This window comes from Falco peregrinus, chromosome 9 (genome assembly GCF_023634155.1).
Source record: "Falco peregrinus isolate bFalPer1 chromosome 9, bFalPer1.pri, whole genome shotgun sequence".
NCBI classification, from domain to species: Eukaryota; Metazoa; Chordata; class Aves; order Falconiformes; family Falconidae; genus Falco; species Falco peregrinus.
In genome coordinates, this window is record NC_073729.1 from 31,580,286 (window position 1) to 31,603,478 (window position 23,193).

The 23,193-nt window shown below is 44.1% G+C and overlaps 1 protein-coding gene and 1 long non-coding RNA gene across 3 annotated transcripts in view; one reads left to right on the forward strand and one right to left on the reverse strand.

Moving 5' to 3' along the window:
• The window catches only part of KCNB1 (potassium voltage-gated channel subfamily B member 1), a 133,089-nt gene extending 115,123 nt beyond the window's left edge, over nt 1-17,966 (forward strand). For both annotated transcript variants that reach the window (XM_005235922.3, XM_055814478.1), the window contains exon 3: nt 10,269-17,966. In XM_005235922.3, coding sequence (XP_005235979.1) covers nt 10,269-12,290 — 2,022 coding nt within the window. In that variant the 3' untranslated portion in view covers nt 12,291-17,966. The remainder of the gene's footprint in view (nt 1-10,268) is intronic.
• On the reverse strand, nt 14,125-21,384 carry LOC129785182 (uncharacterized). Its single transcript, XR_008748821.1, has 2 exons — nt 19,930-21,384; nt 14,125-14,177 (listed from the first exon to the last, which is right to left on the reverse strand). It is a non-coding gene; the product is annotated as an uncharacterized LOC129785182 (long non-coding RNA).
• Nucleotides 21,385-23,193: the final 1,809 nt, after the last annotated feature.

Below are 23,193 nucleotides of genomic sequence, written 5' to 3' on the forward strand. Positions count from 1 at the left end.
CTCCCTCTCTTCAAAAACCATTCAATGAAAGGCAGCACACCTGCATTTTCCAGTTTCAGGTGACATTTATTAGGGTAAAGGGCAAAATATCAGTAAAACAGCCACTAAAAAAGCCAAACAACCAAAAAAACCCAAGAAACAGTACAAACCCCAGCTCTGCTCCCTATCAAAACAAAGTGGCTTTATTTTTCTTTTTCTCCTTTTTTTTTTCTCCTCCCCCCCACACTTTTTTTTATTTCTTTTCATTCAGCTCTGATTTTCTGTAGTCCCCTGACCATTGCAAAAGGTGTAGTAAAGAAAAGGTAAGTTCCTGTTGTAAAAGGACTTCTCAGGTACCACAGTAGCATAAATGAGTCTCTGCTGTTTGTGACCACCTAGGGAGGGTGACAGCAGCGGGGTGATCTCAGGGGTCTGGGTCAAGGAGAGGATGGGAGAGGGAAGCGACTGCGCTGTGCGATGCTGTGTGATGCCTGTCCCGCTGCTGGCCAGCCTGGGCTGTGTCTGTTGGGAGCCTGCTGGGAGGCAGTAACATAGGAAAGGCTATCAGAAGAGGTTTCAAAGCTATCAGAAAGCCAAGGGCTATCTGAGGTAGGCTTTTATTTCTTGTGGTTTGGAAAGGTTTATTGTTGTGTCAATGTCCAGAAGTCAGTAAGTACCCAAGTGAGCGTTCCCAGATTGCCAGCCAACACTTCAAAGAGTTTGAGCTTTTTCTGAGCTCAGTTTAAAAAAAAAAAAAGCAAAAAAAACCAACCAAAAAACCACAACCAAATCCCAATAAAGAACCAAGTGCGCATCTCCACACTTCAGTTTCATCCTCTATATTTATAGCTAGAATGCATCAAATTTGTCTTACTGAGCTGAGATGAAATTCTCTTGTTGAAATTCTGATGTACAGCTGCCTTTATTTTTGTGTTCAAACAGATTCGCTATCCACTGTCTCTGCTTACCACTTGCCTCGTACTGAGTGATTAATTGCCAAGGATTAGCTTTTAGCTGCTTTTCTACACAGTTTGTATACAGTTGTTGCTTTTTATTAAATATGTGATATCTAATCCAGCGCTTACAAAGGGAGGAACCATCCACGTTTGAGATTAAAACACTTGATTCACATTGTGCCAAAGCCCTCACCAAGGGCTCCGTGCTCTGCTGTATTAGAGCAAAACCTTGGGAAGCCGCCTTTGGGAAGGTTGGGCCATGTGTGGCCACGTCCCTGCACCAAAGCCCTTCAGTCTGATTGAGGGTCTGCCTGCCGAGCACGAAGGTGAGAGTGGGCATGATGGAAAGCAGAGAAGCTGATCAGGAAATAAAGAGGTTTTAGCAAAATAAAGGACTAAGAATTAAGAAGGTGCTGAGAGACTGGAGGGATCCTGCAGAGATGTTTCCTGCTCCCTATAGGTTTCCTATGTCTCTTTTGCAAAAAGAGGGGTGCTAGTACTCAATTTCCTTGCAGGCTACTTGCAAGGAAGAGACAATTAATAGCTGTAATGCCCTGTGTGAGCCCAAGGCTTCCTCATCAGTGCAAGCTTTGCCACCAAAGCCCCCCTTACAGTGTATGGGCAAAGTCTGGGGCGGTGCAGCCCAGGTGAAGGCTGTACCCAAGGTACAGAAGGATTTGTTTCCCTAAAGAAGTCTCTCTCTCCCAGCCTGTGAGGCAGTAGAAATGCTTCAGCCTGAATTTTGTGCCCTTGTTCCAAGCATGAATGGAAAAAAAACACCTCTAAAACCCCATGGAGACATCTCACATGACCGGCAGCAGGAGCCCAGGTGCAGCAGCCCCAGTAATTTAAAGCCAGCCCTTTGGAACAGCCTCCTGAAATGCTCAGGTGCTTCGGTAACAGGGCCATGCTAGCATCAAACATATTAAACAGGTAGAAGATATTGCCTTTGCCTTTCTATCTATAGGGATTTGCTGTTCCTGCAGGCTCCCCTGCCTCTTTGTAATGTCATTCGTGTGGCTGGTGCTGGTAACCGGATTTGCCACTTCTCCTAACACATTTCTGGGAGAAATATTAAACAGGTCACCATTTTTGCAGACAAAACGTCACTTCAGCTCTGTTCTAATTTCCTCTCTATGTGGCAACCCAGTATGGTATCAATGACTAGGTAAATCTCCCTGCAGCAACATTAATTATACCTTTTGGTGAGAAAGTGGCAGTGGAACCGCTTTACTCTTCCAAAAAATTCCACACTATAATATGCAGGACTAATGTGGCTCAGATTTGAAAAGAATTAATATCAATTATTCTCATGCATAGTCATGAGAGGAAGACTGGTTTAGCAATCAAGCTAATAGTTTTTACTTAATTACATTTAGTTGATTTCATGCTATCTTGGCACATTCCTGATTGAATTTAACCATTAAAAAAACCCCTTCCACAACTACTCCAGCAAACACCAACACTTTAAGCACAGCATCCCCTGTAAATAGTGTCTGAGGCTGAGCAGACTGTTTGGGACAGTGGGAGTTGATCATGAACATATTCTGTTCCTGTTGCAGAGTAAAATCACAAAAGCATCTTGAAGAGATGTTCCAAGGCGTTTACCAGTGCTGAGGGTTACAGCACTCTTTTCTGTAATTATTTTCTATTTTTCTGAATCCAAACCATCATCTACTTGAATGCAATATATATAGCAGGAGTGGGAGAGATACCTGAAAGCGAAGCACCAAGCTGGAGGGAAGGCTTTGCCTGGGCAGGTGGTCTGGAGCCTGACCCTGGTAACAGCTAATGATGTGCTGCAGTGCAAAGGGTTGAAGAGCCGCTGGAATGTTCTGTGCATGGGGGGGTGGGAGTGGTGAGGGTGTGGGGGTGTCTGTGTCTTTAGTTGTCTTCCAGGGAAAGACCAGGCTGTGCAATACCACACTGCCATTCCACCTTCTGTGCTGCAAGACCAGCGTTTTGCATGGCACAGAGGGTGGGAAGGTGTGAGCAAGCTGAAAGCATAGTGGGTCAGGCCAGAGGGCTGGGAAGGGTGGTGGCAGGAGGGCTGGGGAGGGAGACCCCCTGCTCCGGCTGGCGGGGAGCTGGGGACAGCAGGTACTGGCACGGCTGGAGCCCTCCTTGGAAGCGTGTGTCGCCTTCTGACATGCGAGGCCTGAGCAGAGCACGCTGCTGTGGCTTGAGCATGGCAGTAAGGTTCATCTGCATGGATGTGCAGGGAGGACACGCAGTTTGGGTCTGTCTGGTGCTGCTGGGGCTGAGTCTCTTGCAGCAGTGCCGCTTGCTGGGGTTGCAGTCTTTCTGGGCAGAAGGCAAGGCCAGGAGAAAAAAAATGGGAAACTTCAGTTTCCATGTGCCGTGCGTTTGTTTTCTTTTTTGATTTTCCCCAGGCTAACAGCAGCAGAAATAGGACAGATGCTCCCCTCTCATCCTCTCGAGCACTATCACTGCACAGATGTCTGAAGGCAGCATATGCCTTTGAAGTTTGCCTTTTCAGTATTTTCATTCATTTATCATTTTCTTCTCCAGCACACCATTTGCATCTGGGCTTTGCTCAGAAGGAAGACTGACACCATTTATCATTTAATGGGGCTTGATAGCTCTCTGACAACTAAACATGTTCTTAACAGCATTAAGGAATTTGCAGGCAGCCATGCCTGAAGGCTACTTTTCTGCCCACTTTAGCTTAGTCAGCAGCAGTTGTAGCAGCTCTCTGGGTGCCTGTAGGCAAACGAAGCACTGGCATATAATCAGCAGAAGTATTGTATCCCCTTTTAAACCAGACTAACCCCCTCAACAGGTAAAATCATTACAAGTGTAACCGAAATTAGGTAATTAACCGTTATTCAATCTGGACTTTTCCAGGCAATGTTACAATTAAGATCTCATGTATTTCCAAAGCAAAATATGAATGGTTTTACCTTGATTTTGGTTTTATGGTTTTTATACTATGCAGTGATGCTTACAGAAGAGCATAGTTTCCTTTCTCATAGACTGTGGACACAGTCACTGGGGACACCATAGGGATGTGAGTGAGCTGGTGTGTGCAGGGTCCTACCCCTCCAGAGCTCAGATCTCCTGGGGCAAATGGGTCTCAAGGACCCGCTTGGGGCAGGATGCAGAAGAGGCATGTAAAGTGCCACACCAGGGAAAGCTCTTCAGCATGGTTTATACTCCACAGGAATCAGTGGGCCTTAAGGGTTTTGGAGATTCAACAAAGAATATTGATTTTGCATCTTAACATCCTTCCACATGAAAAAGCAAAATAAAGGTTCTCTGCATTTCCCTTGCAACTCTATCCCCAAGTTTGACCTCAACTTCTTGCCATAATGCAAGAAGCAAATGTTACTTTTCGTTATGGCATCAGCATTTTCTAGAAAAAATGTCCTGCAAGCCCAGTGGTCAGAATCATGACATCAGAAGTGAGCATTTTCTGTGAGCTCTTCCAGTTAATGAATAGATAGGCATTTTCTAGTGAAGAACTATTTCCTAGAACAAGTCCCTGACAATAAATACCATAGGCATGTATAGCTGCCATGAGCAGGAGACGTTATTCCCATGCAGAATGAAGCAGGGGGAAGATTAAGGAACTCTCCATCTGTTTGTGCACTCTGCAGCATGTTGAATATCGCTCAAAATACACCCTGCACTCTGTTTCTCAGAGCCTGGGGAGACAGAGGCTGGCATAGGCATGGCAGGTTGGAGCTGGACAGTCTGACTCAAAAGTAGATTGTTTGCTTGAGGAAGTAAGGGGGCTGCAGGAAAAATCCCTTAGTAAATGGAGCATATGAATGAAACCTGTTCCTGATGCCAAGTTTATTCTGCAGGCCTTGATGGAGCTAAAAAAGCGCATTAGACAAAACCATTATTGAACTTCTTGATTACATAACAATTTCCTCATCGTATTTCCAAGAATATTGAATCTATATTCAAACACCCTCCTACTCTCTCCCACACACCACCCCTTCTCCTTGCTATATCAGCTTCATTACTGAGTATGAAGACAAAAAAAGTGTAGGGCATGTTGCCATGAGCAGATAGATCTCAGGGTGCTTACACACTGAGATTTTAGAGCCATCTATAGGATTGGGACAGCCAATTCTCACCAATTTCAATAGCCTTGAAAGTCTCTGGTCTTATGCCTTGACCTTAGTTATGGTCTTTAGCAGTCCAAAGAGCAGATAATCAAGTGATAAATATCAGTGACCTTGCCAACACAAAGGGTGAGTCTCTGGGGCCACTCTCACCCAGCAAGCACCAGGTGCAGAGCAGGGGAGTATCTCCTGACAGGTTTACCTGCCCAGTTTTTGGGGAGATGCTGGAGGAGATGGGGATTAGTGGCTTGCAAGCATGGCACATCCATCCTGCCTCAGGAAGCAGCAGTTGCACACAAACTGGTTACACTTACTCACATAATCAGCTTGCTTGTCTCATTTGCATGTGTAATAACCAGCATGTATGTACAATCATGCTAATCACTTTGAGGCAACTGCTTTAAATTCATTCAAAACCTTGCCCTGCCTGTCATTGGGTTATTTAGCTTTCACAGAGGAGCCATAAGAGCAATCCAGAGATTCACTCAACAAAAATCTTTCTGAAACAGTCAGTTTAGTGGAGATTTTTTTTCTCTGGAATCCTGCCCATACACACCGAGACTTGCACTACGAGCCAGTGCTGTCATTAGGAGCCCGTCCAACACCCTCTGCAAGTCACCTAGAAAAGTACGTGATGGGGTATTTCACAATTTATAGTATGTTGCTACAGGTGAAATGTAAGAGTAAATACAGAAGCAAAGAGGAAGCTACACAGCTTCTCTCTGGCAATCTGCTGCGGAAATTGTCTGAAAGTTGTGCGGGGAAAAACTAGTCTTAAACCCTGCCAGCTTCATGAGCTGCTTAAGGAGTGTCTGTGATGTTCTGTTGTGGATACTTGCCCAGCAAGACCTGGGCTGTCAGGGCTCCTGGCGTTAGCTCCAATGGAGCCCGTGTGAGGATGCTGGAGAGCAGCGCTCATGGAGGTGGCACCAGGAGTACATGGATTCTCTCATCTGCCTCTGCCATCAATGTAGCCTGTCCTCAGGCCAGTTCTTTCAGACTTTTGTGCCTCCAAATCTTTTTCCTATGCCTCCAAATTTTAGGCTGCAAGCTTTTTTGTGGTTTTAGCTACATGTTTTATAGGACCTACTGCAGACATGGGGCAGACAAGTCAGAAGCTTTGGATGTGCCTGCAGGGATACTGGAGGTACCTTCCCTAGCTCCCATAACAAGTCAGCATATGCCAGATAAGCCATCAGCAAGATACAGGAGGGGGTACAGCTAGCTCTATAAGGAGGAATATGCACATTTCAGCAGCACTCACAAACTCTTAACCGGCCCCTAATACTTAACTTTCCCCTCCTGGTTCTTTCTGCAAGTCTGAGCTGGCACTCAAGGGACTTTTCTGTGCTTAAGCCTGTTCAGCCTCAGCTCTTTGGTTGCCATCCCAAAAGTTTTCACCAGCACAAGGCTGTGCTGCATGGTTTTCAAGGAAACATGGAAACTAGTGCTACAGGAGGAGGCCCCTGGCCCATTCTTGCTTCCATTGCAAGCAGCTGCTGATGCGGCAGCCAGACTCTGGGTCAGCACTCTGGAGCAGGGACAACAGGCGCTTTTTCCTGGTGACCGCTTGCCTAAGCAGCCGGAGCCTCGTTCTCTGCACAGGGATCGTTCCTGCTCAAGTCCAGATTTGTCCCATTCTTGTTAAAATGAGCAAGTGGAAGAAGAAAGGACAGAGGAAAGGCCAGGAATCAAATGAAAAAGTTGCCTGCCACACAGAGCATGGCTAGAGGCATTCTCAGTGGTATAAATGTCTTCCCTTCAGCTTTCTGTCTCTTATTACTGACAATATGAAAATACGAAAGCTGCTAAGATAGAAAACCTTACCAGACAGATGGACGGTGATTTCTAGAATCTGAAATCCCAGACTGTAAATTCATTGGCATAGAGCCCTGTGCCACTGGATGCAGTGTTAATGCCTGGCAACAGCAGCTGGATCCAGTTTTCCATCGACAGCTGCTCCTTGGGTGTCTTTTGTTGGATGGTGGATGCTACCAGGACATGCTGATGGATGCTTTAGATGCTTTAGAGAAGTAGAAGGATCCTCTAATCCCCGCTGGAGATATTCCATCTCTCAGGTTTTTGTACTCTCAAAATGAAAAGTGCTTTGAATACCTGAGAACAGTCAACTCACATTTAGAAGTTTTTCTTAGCCTGACAAGATTCACAAAGATGTATGATTGCAGTAGATCAATAGGGAGAAAAATCTGTATCTTAGGAGCACAGGTGACATCTTGCTGCAACTTGCAGAAGAAATGATAAATGTCTCTCTCTTTTTATTGCTTAGCTCTGTGGCTAAATCTGCTAAACCAAAAACAAATTTTACCCTCAGATCTCCTAGTTTTCAAATTTATGTTCATCTGGCATTGCCTTGATCTTCAAAGAAGGAAGGTATATCAAAGGAAACAGAAGCTTTGACACCAATTACTGCTGCTGGATGCCATCCACTGAATAAAGATGGAGTGTTAATATTTACACCGAAAGTGAAAGAGATAAAACACACTAGGTACACCTAAGTCTACAAATAAGCCCTTCTGTGTATAGTGGGCAGAGATAAAACCAAGTGAAAAAAAAATTGAAATTGCCATTGAAAACATCCCAAACATCTTCAGAAATGCTGGGTTGTAAACAAAGAAATGACAGCAAAAACACTAGAAGAGCCTTCTAGGAAAGCAAATCAGGCAAGGCCCCTGCTTCTTGGGGGCATTACCTGGTCATCAGAAGATGGTCTTTTGAAACAAACAACTGTGCAGAAGTAGTTAGCATCTGCATTTCTCACCATGAGATACTTACATTTTATTCTCCTGAGCTTGAAGCCATCAGTTCAAGCACTTTCCCCTGTGTCTCTCTGTTTCTCTTCATCCCGTGGTTCTTCTCCCTTTTTTGCACCCCCCAAGCCTTTCCCACAGCTTCTTTGCCTCACTGACCTGCAAAGTCTCTCAACAAGGCAAATGCCCCATTGCACAAGTTGTTGTGGCGTTGTTCATATCTCAGCAGCAAATTTATGGGAGAGGAAGGTGGCAAGGAGGAGGCGAAAGGTTCACTGGCACTACGACGGTGCACAGCACAGCGAGCCACAAATATTATTTTATGCATCCTCTTTAAAAAGGAAAAGGAATCCTCCCAGCATTTTTCCTGGCAACAATTTAGCAACTGCAAGCGAGGCTATTCTAAAATTCCCAGCACTAGAGCATTGCACAGGAGGCTATTTACAGTGTTCACTTCTTCCATTTAATCCAATTTAGACAATGAAACCAGTGTTTAATGGAGTTAATTTTTGTTTCTAGTCAAATCTCATTCTTCAGATTAAATTACTAGGTCTGCAGTGTAACGTACAAATCAAAGTTATATAGTACATTTTAGTGAGTTAGAAGGTAAATGGTTTCATTACATTGATTTGGAAGGGGTTTTCTTAACAGCGAGTGGATTTCAAAATGCTTGTTGAAATAAAAATTTCAGAATTGAAACTCTTTGCCTTAGTTTTGGATTTTTTGAAGGTATATGGGCTTTTCTCCTAAAGTCATAGCTTAAGCTTACTATATGAATTTAATTCAAGTAAAGCTTACGGCCTTTGTTGAGCACTTCTGCCTTTCAGCTTTGAACACTTATCTCGAGAAGACCGCGGGGTTTCTGAACTGTACTGGGTCTGCATGTTTCTCCTGCAGCAGCAAGGCTTGTTCCTCTGTAGTGTCTGTCCATGGGGGGCTAAACATTCAGAAGTCTGATATTTCCTGACTGTTAGAATATCTGTGCCAGGCTTGGCTAAAGAGAAATCCTGCAAGAATTCCTTTCTCCGGTGCTCCAGGTGGTAACTGTGGATATTGTGGTAATCGCAAGGCTGGCTGAGAAAGGTCACTGTAAGGAAGTCTAAAATCTAGTTATATTGGCAAAGGAAGAGTGTGTCAGATTTGCAATTCATGATGCAGAACGGTGTATGTTTTACAATTCATTGCTTAATATTGTGTATCTAGTCATCACGCACATACGTTGCAATTGATTTCATGCTGCTTTTCTATCAAGCAGGAGAAAAGCAAGCATAAGGGACCAGCTTACACTGAAATGAATACATAAAACATGAGTCACATATACATGTGTTTTGAAATCATTGCGGTATTTTGGCAGTAACCTAAGAAACTAGATAAATCCCACCCAATTAACTAACTAAAGAAAGAATTCACTGATAGAAAAAAACACTCCTCAAATTGTCTGTCAGTTCTAAAACCTCCCTGAACTTATTTTAAAAGATGTAATTAGGGAAAACTAGAAAGTACAGCATTAACGTATATATAAAACAGGTATGGAAGGACAGCCTGCCTACACCACCTGAAAGCTACAGATGCACTAATCCAGCACTTCACACTTTCCAGCTCTGCACAGAGTCAGTGGCCCTGGACCCGAGCGGATTTACGTGGCTTTTTAGAGAGGCTGCTCACTGCAGACCCTTCTTCTCTCATTGCACTGTAGCCCAGGCGCTGGTTTCTGGCAATGGATGAGGTCCCCAGTGGCTGGACCTGCCCCACCTTGGCTGTCTCATGTTGTGCAGTTTGGTTTGCCGGGATGAGTTTGCTCCTTCCCCCGGCTGCAGTGAGGAACTAGGATGGCCAGTCAATCGCATGCAGAGTAGCTCAGAGTTCAAAATGTTTTAGAAAGCTTGATAAAGTTTTTGTGTATTTCACAACCATCAAGTTTCAGATTAGAGATGAGTCATTAAAAAAGAGTGTATTACTTGTACGCTTCTATCTAACAGAATTGTACACACATCTCGGGAATTAGCCATAGGCACCCAAAATCACAGATGTAACCATGCATTAAATGGAGGACATTGCTCTGATTGAATCTTCCATTCACAATCACATTCCTTCTTGCTTAGATTTCAGAGCCTGTTGTCCAGATGGGCTTTGTTGGGTACCTCATTAGTAGTTAATCAAAAGCTCCTGCTGTGAACTGCTTCACAGCCCTCCTGGCATCCTAGCTGCTTGGTACACATTCCTTGACTACACAGAGATGAAGGCGCAGGAGCTGAAGTAGATGCTTTATCTCCTTTATGAATCTGGCATAACTAAAGCAGCTTCCAAAACAAAACCACCTCAGGATGCATCAGTTATCTGACTTCCACGCGCTGAGAGCAAAATTGGTCTTGAAATGTAGAAGTGGAAATACAGCCATGTGTTAATGGCAATGGTAGACGGCATAATACATTCGGAGATGAACTCACTGTTTTCTCTTTCCTTTCCAGATTTTGGCAATCATTTCCATCATGTTTATTGTACTATCTACAATTGCCTTGTCCCTTAACACACTTCCTGAACTACAAGGCGTGGATGAATTTGGACAGACCACAGATAATCCCCAACTTGCCCACGTGGAAGCGGTGTGCATCGCATGGTTTACAATGGAATACCTCTTGCGGTTCCTATCCTCACCTAAGAAATGGAAGTTTTTCAAAGGCCCGCTGAATGCTATTGATTTGCTAGCTATCTTACCGTACTATGTCACTATCTTCCTCACAGAATCCAACAAAAGTGTACTTCAGTTCCAAAACGTACGACGAGTAGTCCAAATATTTCGGATTATGAGGATACTCCGGATTCTAAAGCTCGCCCGGCACTCAACGGGTTTACAGTCCTTGGGATTTACACTGAGGAGGAGTTACAATGAGCTTGGATTACTCATCTTGTTTTTGGCCATGGGCATTATGATCTTTTCCAGTCTAGTGTTTTTTGCAGAAAAGGACGAGGATGATACAAAATTCAAGAGCATCCCAGCTTCTTTCTGGTGGGCAACAATCACCATGACAACAGTAGGCTATGGAGACATCTACCCCAAAACACTTTTAGGTAAAATAGTAGGAGGACTGTGCTGCATTGCTGGAGTGCTGGTGATTGCTCTTCCCATCCCAATTATTGTCAATAACTTCTCTGAGTTCTACAAAGAGCAGAAGAGGCAGGAGAAAGCCATTAAGCGCAGGGAAGCTCTTGAAAGGGCAAAAAGGAATGGCAGTATTGTTTCCATGAACATGAAGGATGCATTTGCCCGCAGTATAGAACTCATGGACATTGTGGTTGAAAAGAATGGAGAAAGCATAGCCAAAAAGGATAAAGTTCAGGACAATCATTTATCTCCCAGCAAATGGAAATGGACGAAGAGAACGCTCTCGGAAACTAGCTCTAGTAAATCTTTTGAAACTAAGGAACAAGGTTCTCCAGAAAAAGCCAGGTCGTCTTCAAGTCCCCAGCACCTAAATGTCCAACAGCTAGAGGACATGTATAACAAAATGGCAAAGACTCAGTCCCAGCCAAACCTTAATACTAAAGAGTCGAGTCAACCTGGAAAGCAAAAGGAAGAGCTGGAAATGGAAACCCTTCCCGGCCCTATGGTGCCCTTGCTGACGACTCGCACTGACGGGATCATTGACATGAGGAGCATGTCCAGCATCGACAGCTTCATCAGTTGCGCGGCAGAGTTCCCTGACTCTGGGAGGTTTTCCCACAGCCCGCTCGCTACCCTTCCCTGCAAAGGTGGCATCAACGTGATTCAGGAGCAGAGCAGGCCGGAGGGGAGCGGGGCCAGATTTGTGGAAATGAACCCAAGCTCTGAAGGCAGCCACCGTTCTGCTTTTTTCATAGAAAGCCCCAAAAGCTCCATAAAGGCCACTAACCCTTTAAAGCTACGATCTCTGAAAGTCAACTTCATGGAAGAGGACACCAGCACATTAGTACCAGCATCAAATGTACTGAGAATATATTCAGGCCCTCTCAAGAGCCAGGGAGCTGCTGCTGCCGCCACAGATTCTTCCGTACTCTCCGACAGATCTCTCATGAGCCCAGAAACCTCCATCTACACAACCGCGAGTGCGAGAACACCCCCAAAGTCACCAGAGACGCAGACAGCCATAGCATTCAACTTCCACGATGCTGGTATACACAAATATATAGATGCTGACACAGATGATGAAGGTCAGTTGCTCTACGATTCAAGCCCACCTGGAAATATGAGTCCCAAGTACAATGTTACAAACAGTGGCTATCTAAAGCAAAAGGACAATGTTTATAGAACAGAGAAGAATCATCTAGAAGCTGCTGCTTTACCCACCTCCCCTAAGCTGATAGGGCAAAACTGCATTTACTCTATGGAAGGTATCACTGGAAGAACCCAGGGCAATCAGGAGACCGTCAGACTAGAAAATCACATTTCCCCAGAAGTCCATGTATTACCAGGCAGCGGAGGACATGCTAACACACATGAGCAAAGCATCTGAGATGGGCTCCAAAAGAACTTACTGAAAGTTTAAAGGAATGTCTTTACAGTCAACACAAAAAAAAAAAAAAAAAAAAAAAAAAAGAGCTTCTGCATGGCATGAACTTGGCTGAAACAAGCCACCTGTTTCTAAAAGTCTGGGGGAGGTCCAGTGTGGGTTTGTGAAAATGTCCTTCTCTGAAACAACTCTAAAGACGTTGCCCACATCAGTCAAAAATAAGGATTGCAAATCATGATCACACATTGATCTCCTTTCATGTTGTCCAGTGAAGCCAATGTGACCAAATATCCACCCATTCCCCCTGAACGCTAGAGCTCCTTTTGGAAATAGTAACATCAGATTTCCATTAGTTCCATAAAGGATGCCAAGGCAGCCAGATTTGAACTCTGGAATAAATTGTTGGGGTTGGTATAAAGCTATCAAAAACACAATGCTCACTGCTTCAGGGCAGCTGTTCCCCATCTACAGCTTTCTCTGATGGATATTATGTCTAAAGGTAACAGGGAACACTTACATTATTGGAAAAATCCAAGCAAAACCCATTTAAAACTAGTAACGGTCTAGAGAAACCAATTATTAAAATGCTCTGTGTGTGTTTAACAATATGATATCCTGTAGGACCTGATGTTTTCTTTTGAAATATCAGCAGGGTGAGTTGCACCACTTGTATCTAAGCCCAAACATCCCCTAGGACATAGTGAAACTTGCACTTACCCTCTGCTAAAAGCTGATCCCTGCCCCAGGGGCCAGCGCGTGGCCCTCAGGGGACCCACAGCCCACGCTGGGAAGGAGTGAAGGAGCCATGCAGAAGCAGGACTCTCCGGGGGCATCGCAGCCAGACCCTCTTCCCGGTGCTGGGGAGCGGAGGGCTGGAAGGAGAGCTCAGCTCTCACCCTACCCTTCCGTGGCCGGGGGGTGCTGGCTGCCCTGCCCCATGGGGATGGCCGAGCGCGGTGGCGGGGATGCTGCGGCTGGCCCTGCGGTGCGTGCTGGGGGTACTGGGATGGCTCCGGCCTCCCCTTCCCGCCCGCACGCCGACCCCAGGCCTCAGCCAAAGGCTCGCCCTTGGCGTAGGAGAGGAACCGGTCGGTCTGAAGCTTTTTGCGCCCGAGCGGCGCAGTGAAAGATATGCAAGTGTTAAATAAATATGCAAAAAGAGGGATTCGTTAGCGACCCGCCCCGGGCCTGGCTGTGCTCTCTCTCGTGAGGAGGTCAGGCAGGAGAGGCTCCTGCAAAGCTGTGGCGTCAAGCAGCTGCGAGAGACAGGAGAATCAGGCCTGATGTTTTAATAACATCCAGTCATTTTTAAAGGAAACAAGAAAAAAAAAAAAAAGGAAAAAAAAAAGAAAAAAAAAGAAAAAAAAAGATCTGACCATTTTAAATGAACAGAACTAGCAGCCACCAGCCTAGGTTTTTAAAATATTATTGTTTCAATAAAGTTATGTCAAATTGTGTAGGAAATAATTTGTCTTTGGTTTTTAATCTCGGGGGGGGAAAGCACTTTACGTTGACTTTTTGTTGTTGTTGTTGTGATGCTGGAGTAGGATAGCAGAGTGTAACAATCAAGCACTTTAACCAAGCACTATTTTAATTTGTGCCTCCTGTTGTGACCGTGATTTGTTACACGCCTGTAGCAAGTCACAACCTGTCCTGTGATAACTGTGATGGTAATCTTTTCTGTTGTTCTCTGTTTCTACTGTAAAAACTCAATTGTAAATAACTCTGTCAATGAGCGTTTCCTGACCTATTTCTGAGTACCTGCCGGGGTATGTGGCGATCTGCAGGCAGCAGGTCCGGGGACGTGCCGGGACATGGGACGTGGGAGCGGAGGTGCACAGGAGGGAGGAAGACCCCGAGCCACTCGAGCCTGCTGCGTTTTGTTCCTTCCTATTGTAAAAAACAAAAACAAAACAAACAAAAAACAAAAACCACGTTGGTTAGTCCTGAATGTAAATGTCTGTCCGTCCAAGCTGTACAGTACTTCTGTCTGTAATCCGTAATAGTGAATGCAGCATGTACGGACAAAAGCAATAAGCACATATATGTTTTAGGAACTATTATGGGTTACGACGATAGCTTTGTTAGGTCTCTCCTTGGCACAAAACTGTACACGCGTTGGAGTTAACTCTGCTCAGCCGACCCCATCCCCGGGTGGCGGGACGCAGCCCGAGGTCCCCACTCAGAACTCACCCTTGCGCCCCAGCAAGGCAAGACCCTGAGGAAGGCGTGAGTAAGACCTGAGCCACCACCTCACGAATTAGCCCGCCGGCAGCGAAGGAGACCTCGTGCCATGCAAAGAATGATGCGGGAGGTACTCGAAATAAGTTCAAGGCACCTACGTGTGCAAAAAATACTCTCCAGAGTATTTACACAGGGCCAATTCCTGAGGTTCGTTAGCTTTTACTCTGCCTCCACTCAGCCAAAACCACCGTTCCTCTGAGTGGGCTCTTTGCCTGGTGAAGGACTTTAGGATTTGGCCATAGTAAATACAAGTGTACTTAGAGGAACCAACGTATTGCTGAGATACTAGTTAAGATTGAGTCATCACAAAAAAGTAAAGTGACTTTCCAGCAGATAAGCTTTAAATACTGATTTATTCTGTGGCTTTCCGAGGCCATAGAGCGGCAACAAGAAATCTTAAAAAGAACAGTCTTAACATAATCTCTATGTTTCAGTGATCATTCATGTCTGCCATCAGCACAAATGTAAAAAGAAGAAAAATCAGGGAATTTTTTTTTGATAAAGTAAGTAATAGTGATTTCCAAGTTAAATATTTTTAGAGCTGATGCTTTCATGTGGAAAAAAAAGTCATATTTTACATATCACGAAAGTGAACGTATTTAAATATAGCCATATAGTGTAGTATTTACCACACTCTCATCCAAATTGATGTATTTGGTTTATAGATGGCACTGACAAAAATGTATAGATCAACAATTCTATCATTTTTTAACTGATAATCAACTGGTGCAACTCTCCTTGTAACCAAAGGCCCTCTGTCTGCCTTGTGTGATCACTCATGACACACACCTTATATCATCTATTTAGTCCTACCTTTAAAGTAGCATTTTATTGAGTCACTTTTGAAAGCCAAATTCAAAAGTATCATTAAAAATCTACCTTTTAAGTCTGAATAGCCAAAGTCCTATAGATTTCTTATAGAAAGCAAATAATTTAAAATTAAGCATATAATATGCTTGAAGAGCATTTCTTTCTTATTTGTGTATGAAGATGTAGCTCTCATTTTGTGCCCAGTTAAAAAGGAAGTATGTTTAATTTATTTTAATGAAATAAAGTCTGAATATGAAGTATGTATCTATATATGTGTGTGTGTGCATAATACACATATATATAATGTAAGCACTGGGAAATCTACTCTAACATAATGCTATGGTAGACTAAATCTGTACTCATTACAAAAGGAAAGGCAGTGCTTTGAAAACATAACGCTCATCAAATCCTATAGACACTAAAAAGACAATTTCATTTTATAGTTTGTTTGATACGTGTTTCCCAAAGCTCATAACAGTTGGGGAATATATGCAATATCTCTTGCATCGAGCTAAAGCGTGCAGTTTAATCACTGATATTTGGCATTCAGGTCTGCGAATTTACTGTGCATCATGTATCAAGCAAGCCGACAGAGTTTCACCTGCTGCTGCAGAAGACATCATATCTGAACGGACTATGTACGTGTGATGCCTGCACTTGCTTGTATCTTACGTCATCAACATCGTTTTTAATACATATATATAAAATATATATATATATAATATATATATATGCGCGGAAGGAATGGGTGCAGTTTTCTTAACCAGGAGGCAAAGCTCCTTTGAGTTTTAGCCCTGAATAGAGGAAAACAGCAGTCACATTGCAGTAGATTTCTCAGTGCCTTTTCTTAGAAACTTCACCTAAGCACACTTACGGGGGAAAAAAGAAAAACCAAACCACGAAACAAAAGAGTCTCCTGTGAAATCCATATTTTTCTGAAAGGTTCGAGAGTCAATAAAGGTAGAAGAAGGAAAAATAAAAAAGAGGAAAAGAAAACCCATGGAACGCACATTCCCTTCCTGAACATGCTGTGTGTCAAATGCCGGGGAATATCTGTCTGCGCAAGTCACACAGAAACACATCCGAGGCGGTCGGTTTCTTTGGCAACTATGGCTGTGATAAACTGTAGCCTTTTCTTCCCTTGCAGCTAATAAGATACACATTTCTAAGGAAAACAGTATTCTCTTCTGTAAAATTGTAATGTATTGTTAATATTTGTACCTATTGTATATTTATGTCTTGACAGAATTATGACTGGTACAGTTTATAGTAAATCACAAGGGTATTTAAAACTCATCGCAAAGACAAGGTTTCTAAAGCCAAGTTCTCTCTCTGTCGGTAAGCTCCACATTACCTGATCTCCAATAGTCTCTAACACCTCATTTTAAAGTGCATAGTAGAATTACTGAATAAAGTAGCCAAGCGATGGAGACCGTGTGGCACTGACGCCCTCCTGTGCAGCTCAGTCGGGAGCGGGATGGGGAGGGGAGCTTCCCTGGCGACCAAATTAGCTCCGATGTCTTCATGTTTGGTCTGTCACTTCTGCTTACGGTAATCAGACTGAACAAGTGTTACCTTAGGTTGCTTTAGGATCACCCACTTGGGGAGAATATGGCTTTAAATAGTTCTTGAATAAAGTACAGATGTTCTAGTTACCTCTGTACCTCCTGTTTGCCATTGTGTTGGCTTTATAAGTATCTGATGTATGGAAAAGTCATGTGACTTTCATGCATTCCAGAGTAGTCTATTTTTCTGTTCAGATTTAAAAAAAAAAATTATATATATATAAAAATATAAATATATATCTGTATTTTTAGCAAATTTATAATAGGGTAATCAAGTCAGATTTCTTCTTTTTGTATTACAGAATAATATATTAGATGCTTTCTTGGTGTTCATTTACATAGCTGATCCCTTAACCTTTTTGTTGTCATTTTTTTTCTTCTGTTCTGAAAAACACCTGCAACATCCCTCCTGGAAGTGCGTCTGCAAAAGGTCACTGAGTTTGTCTGATGTTGTCACATTTTTGTATTTTCCTGTTTGTGGTACTTAAAAATACCCAGGGACTGGCTATGGAAACCGAGGTGTTCCTTCTGAGAAACACAGCGTGGGCCAGGCTCTGCCCTCGGCTATGGCAGCGTAAATGTCAGCAAATGCCTCTGGCTTTAGTGTTAGCCACAGCCTGGACTTCAGTGGTTTTCCAGATTTACGTTGATTAAGCTCAGAGCATAAAGGAGAGAGAGAGGATTTGAATCTGATTGTCCTCATCATTATGGTGGAGTTGGGATAAGCATTGAAATTCAGGCTCTTATTTTAAGGCAGTGACCTGACAATGCTCAGGCAAAGCTCCCACCGTCGGGGGAGCTTTTCCTGGGTTAAAACAGAAGGGTCAAGACTTTCATTTCCCACTGGGTTTTGGAACTTCTATTTTCAGCCCCAGACAAAATCAGGAAACAAGAAAAAATTATGGGGGAATGAAAAACCTGAATGTATACATTCAGAAAGGGACCGGATTTGGATTTTGTTATGGTAAAGTCCATCCATACACCTGCTTACTTAATGATCTTCCTTGCTCCTTTATAGCTGTACCATCACATAAACTGAATAAAAAGTCCATGAGATAAACGTGTGTCCTGAAGCTATCTCATGGCTTGTTGAAGTCTAGCATGACAAAGAGCTTTGGACCAGCTCTGTAGCTCCGCACAAACATTTCCCTTTGAATCCACCCAGCAGTCTGGTCAGTGACCATGGGTTTTTCCAAAGATGGAGTTTCTGGTCCCATTTCCTTTTGTTTGCTTGTGTGGTTTTCTTATACGCCCACCACATGAGCAAATTAACTTGAAACAATTAATTTGGGAAACCGTGTGTTTCAGACAGTCCAGATACCACCCAAATGAACAGAATAACAACAAGATACAGTTCCGCATGTGGTGATGTGTCAGCAAGACCTATTCACACATGAAGGTATTAAAAGTGGGTGGGATATTTCTTTTTTTGAAAGCAGTTAATGCAATAGCCTGCCCTATCTGTCATTAACGATCACATAAATCCCTTCAAAAGGCACCTTCCATATCAGTAAGTTTGTTTGAGCATAATCAACAAAACCATAGAAAGCTTCTAGTCAGACTAGTCTTAAATTTGCCCCTGCAGGTAGCCCACCCACGACAGAAACGACCCAAATACCAACCAGCCCTTCAAAGAAGAGGCGGTTATTTTCCAGCATGTGTTTCACACCCCATGCTGATCAGATTTAGGCTCTTGCACTGAAACTTTGTCTTGGCCAGACAAGGGAAACCTTAGAAAAACTGAAAGTCTGCATTCAGGGTGTGTATCCCCTTCGTTGCTGGTGTTACCTAAGCCACAAATAAGTGTCCTTTGACACCAATGGTAGGGTGCCACAAGTGTTCCTATCTGTAAATACTACTCAGAATTTTGCTTTGCTTGATTCTGGCTTCATCGCACAAGAAGTTTTCAGTCTAGAGGCTTAGAAGAGAAAGCTTCACTTTATACCTAGAAATAATATTCTTGATATTCTGTAAGACTGAACAAGGACTAACCTTTGACATTTGTAAAGGGGTTTTTTTGCAAGGCTGTAGCAACACGACCTTCAAGAAAATAACGATTGGGCCAGGCTCAGTACAAAGACCCACCCAGACCAGAGCCTTGTGGAAGCCAGGGAGCCAAATTTGCATGAAATGCCAAATTCTTTACTGCTGTAAGTAAAAGTCCATTGAGGTCAATGGAGCTGTGCCCCGTTTAGCCCAGTAAAGAATTAGGACCCGTAGCTCTAAAAGCTAACGGCAAACAAAAGCTCTGAATGACCTCAGGGATGGAGGTGTCTCTCCACAGCACCTACAAGGAAACCAGTGGGGTGAGGGAATGGGAAATGGAGACAGGGAAAGGACAGAATACTTCAGGTATAAGGATGATAATCATGTCATCCCAATGTTGACTGAGCATCCCTCCATGTCAGCTCACTCTTTGTGGGCTTGATGCTGCAAGTGGCACCCCAGACTTGCAGATAACTTGTCCCTGCAGCAGGACCACAAGCTCAGCCACACGGTTCAACAGTCTCAGCCCTCGATCCAGGGATTTTACTGATGCTGGGAGGACACCACCAGCAGATGGGCCATTGGTCACCTTTGTGTCACAGCCTCTGGTCCTATTGGTAATCTACATTTAAGACCATTTTAAGATTCATCAGTTCTTCTCTATCTCCATATTTCATTTAGGAGCTCTGCCCTTTATGCCACTTCTCCCTGTTATGTTTCACTGCCTCTAAGTATCATTAGCCGCATGTCGGCTCATGTGACCACTGGTATCTGTTCTGTTTATATCAGTTTTGTTGGCTTGTGGCAAAGACAAAGAACATTTTTTTTTCCCATTCTTTCTGGCTTTTTGGTGGTGGGTGCAGAAAATTGCTTTTGCATTGAAACATTCCCCACTGGTGTTGGGGGGGAGCAGCATCTCCATGTTACTTTGATCTTTGAAGCCATGATACTGCAATCAGAAAGGCCAGCCACAGCTACCAACCAAACTCGCTTTCCAAATAGATTAGCATTAAAAAAAGATACCCCAACTTACTTACCGCAGCACAATCCTGCTTTCTAATCAGGCCAGTGAAGCAGTTCCTGAATGGGGAGAAAACACTCGATGAGAAGCTGTTGCAAGTGCTGTTGATGTCAGCGCCATGCCCGCGGAAAGACGCTGGGGCAGTCCGTTGCTGTGCTGCACACCACGGCTGCTCAGTGTTTCACAGGCCAGGGAACAGCTCAGGTCTCCCTTCTCCCAAAGCACAGGACAGCTGCTGCACCCGCAGAGCTCTGCCAGCTGCCGGACCTGCAGAGCAGCCCGCGAGCCCCGGGCGAGGGCTTCCCTGTTGCATCTCCAAAGCGGTGAGCATCCCTAGTCATTGAAGGATAAGCAAGCTGTGAGGTTCCCTTTAAAAGAAAAACGTCATGTTTAACAACAAATAAAAACTGGAAAAATGTAACTTTCCTGTGGCTCTTCTAGTACACGTAGATCAAATTGCTTTTGTAGCTGGAAATTGGAACTGACTGTGACCTGGCTTGAGAAAGGGCAGAACATGACAAGTTCCTCCATTGCCTTGCACCGCAGTTAGTCTTGAAGCTGCGCAATGGGGGAGCACTGGGGAACCCAGCCCAGCGTGTCTGTAGTGAAGGGCAGTGCCTCTTGCCCCAGCCCAGCAGATCCTGCACATCTTGCAGAATCTCTTCATTGGGTTATGTTGGATCGACCCAAGGGGCAATACATCAGCAGGTGTTCTCTCCCCTTTTAAGCAATGTTTCAATACCCTGGCACTTTGGGGTGATTACAGCAACATTAGCCATATACTAGTGTACTTAGAGTCTTACATTTTTTGTAACTTTGATTTAGTCATTCTCTGTTGAAGTTTATTGACCTCTCCAGTTGTTTCCGTAAACAAATTATTAAAAAAAAAAGAAAAAAATCAGTGTCTTTATATGCATGTAGTAGTATGAAACTGTGATCAATGTGTGACATTCAGAAACTGTACTGTCTTGTAAAATATGTCCAAATGTCTAAGGATTTTAAAGCAATGGTCCCTTACTACAGACTACAGAAATAAATAAAAAGGTATGGATAAAACCAAAGCCTTTATTTGCTCTGTTTCATGATCATATGTACTGGCCAAAAATATAACCACCATCAGCTGGCACCGAGTTTCTGCTTTAGCTCATTGCAGTTGACAGCAGGTTTAGGCAGATGCTATTTGCTCACGGGTACAGCCGTGATTCAGGAAAGCAGTGCTGGGCTGGACTCCTCCTGTTTTAAGCCTGACGGATTCAGTGCATGAACCTGTGGGCTTCAGTCCTCACCCTACACGGACAAAATCTACCCTCATCTGCCATAGCCACATCCGGGCTCGGGGACCGGGGCATCTCCCAGCTTCTCTCTGTGTGTGCGCGATGCACGGGCAGATCCCTGTCACACGCAGCACCTGGAAATCGGCATCTTCATCGTGCAGATGTGGAGAGAGATGCAGATGGGAGAACAGCCGAGGTTTGGAGACAAAGAGCTTTGGGTGTGACAACTATACAAACAAGCTGCTTTGGCTGCTACTTGAGGCAAAAACTTGGCCTTTCTACTAGAGCCACCGTGGTTTTCTTCCCCATTAACTGAAGCAGTGGGATGGTTAAATTATGCAAGTCATCCGAGCAAACGTAATTCAAACTGCTCAGGAATATTTTCTCTGAGTTGATTACATCAGAATTTTTTTATACCGGAATGCAATTTCTGTAAGAGCCCTCAAAGCTCTAATCTGAACCCCCTGATTTATGGAGTCGTTAATTGATGGCCATTTAGAAATGTAAAAAGAACAAATAAGCACAGGTTTCTACCCAGTCTGACAGCTTGCTTGTATGGTTCTGCACTCCATGCACCCTTACAGGTTCCTGCACATACAAATCAAATTAAAAACACGAAGTGCACAGTTCTACTTCTTATTTTATACAGCCTCCACATTTCCAAATGGAAACCAAAAAGTTAAATGCACAAGTGGACAAATCTTAGGAAGTCCATGCATAGCATTTTAATGGCACGTTTCTGTATTTGCTTGTGTTCATTTTCAGTTTAGTAAGGTCATTTTAAGGAAAATCTAAATGATCAGTTGGGTGTTTCTTAACAAGCAGTGGCAATGACATCTAATAAGATTAAGGCACTGAACCTGAAGGGAAGTTTACAAATGAAAAACTAGAAAGTGGAGAAATTCCTAAAACATATGTCTTCCTCTTCCACTTTCTGCTAATGACTTTTCTTGTTATTTGCCTGCCAGCCTCAGCATGCAAGCTCCTGATTTATAATCCAGTATCTGTAATTATACTGTCCGAGGAGGTTTTCTTTATAAATTGATTTACTTTATCAAGTCGATTAAAATAATGCCTGTCTCCTGAGGCGTTGTGGTTCATTATTGTGTGCCAAATCTATGGCTATGAAATATTTTTGCCCTAGTTAACATAATCTACAGAAACTTGGCTTTGCTTTGCCTAAATCCTCTACCCCACAGCCCTTTGCCCGTTACTCACATGTGCTTTACACCAAGCCAATGCAAAAGTAAACCCCAAGGCAGAAGCTCCGTGTGGGCAGCAGGCTCCCTCCCAGTCCTCAGCACCAGCGGCAGCTCAGCACCTGCTCAGCACCAGCCACAGCCTTACTTCAGGCACCAGCTGCCAAGTGTTACCAGGGCCAACATCAGTAGATTTACTTATCTACCAACAACATAAAGCATTTTCCAGACTTTATACAGATTAATGAAATGCAGCAGCTTTTTCACTTTTCTAGTCTCCTCTCCTTCACCTATTCCAGCCCATGTCCTCAGGCAATCTCTCCTCTGCCTCCATCAGCGATAACTTCACTAAATCTTCTTTCCCACCTGGATGCATTTTCCTGTGATTCTTCTTAATTAAGCCAAACTAGGCTCTTTTTGGTTGCTTTGTTACACACCCTCCTCTAAACCACCTACAAAACCCGTTTCTGTCTTCCAAACACCCAGACCAAGCTGATGTCTGCCTCGCACCAAGCTGGACAACAGCCAATAATCCCAAAGGTTAACGAAACAGAACCATCTGGCGAGGGCATGAACACCCCGAGCCAGGGCACAGGAGCCCCAGCGCTGCCCCCCCAGCGCTGGTGGGGCTCATCCAGCCCTCGCCATCCCCCCATAGAGCAGAGCAAGCCAAGGTGAGCGGCACAGCTGGGGGGGCACAGGCGGGGAGTGCAGGCAGGCAGCGCAGGCAGAGAGTGCAGGCAGGGAGAGCATAGGCAGGGAGCGCAGGCAGGGAGTGCAGGCAGCCCCCACGGGTGCCCAGGCGCC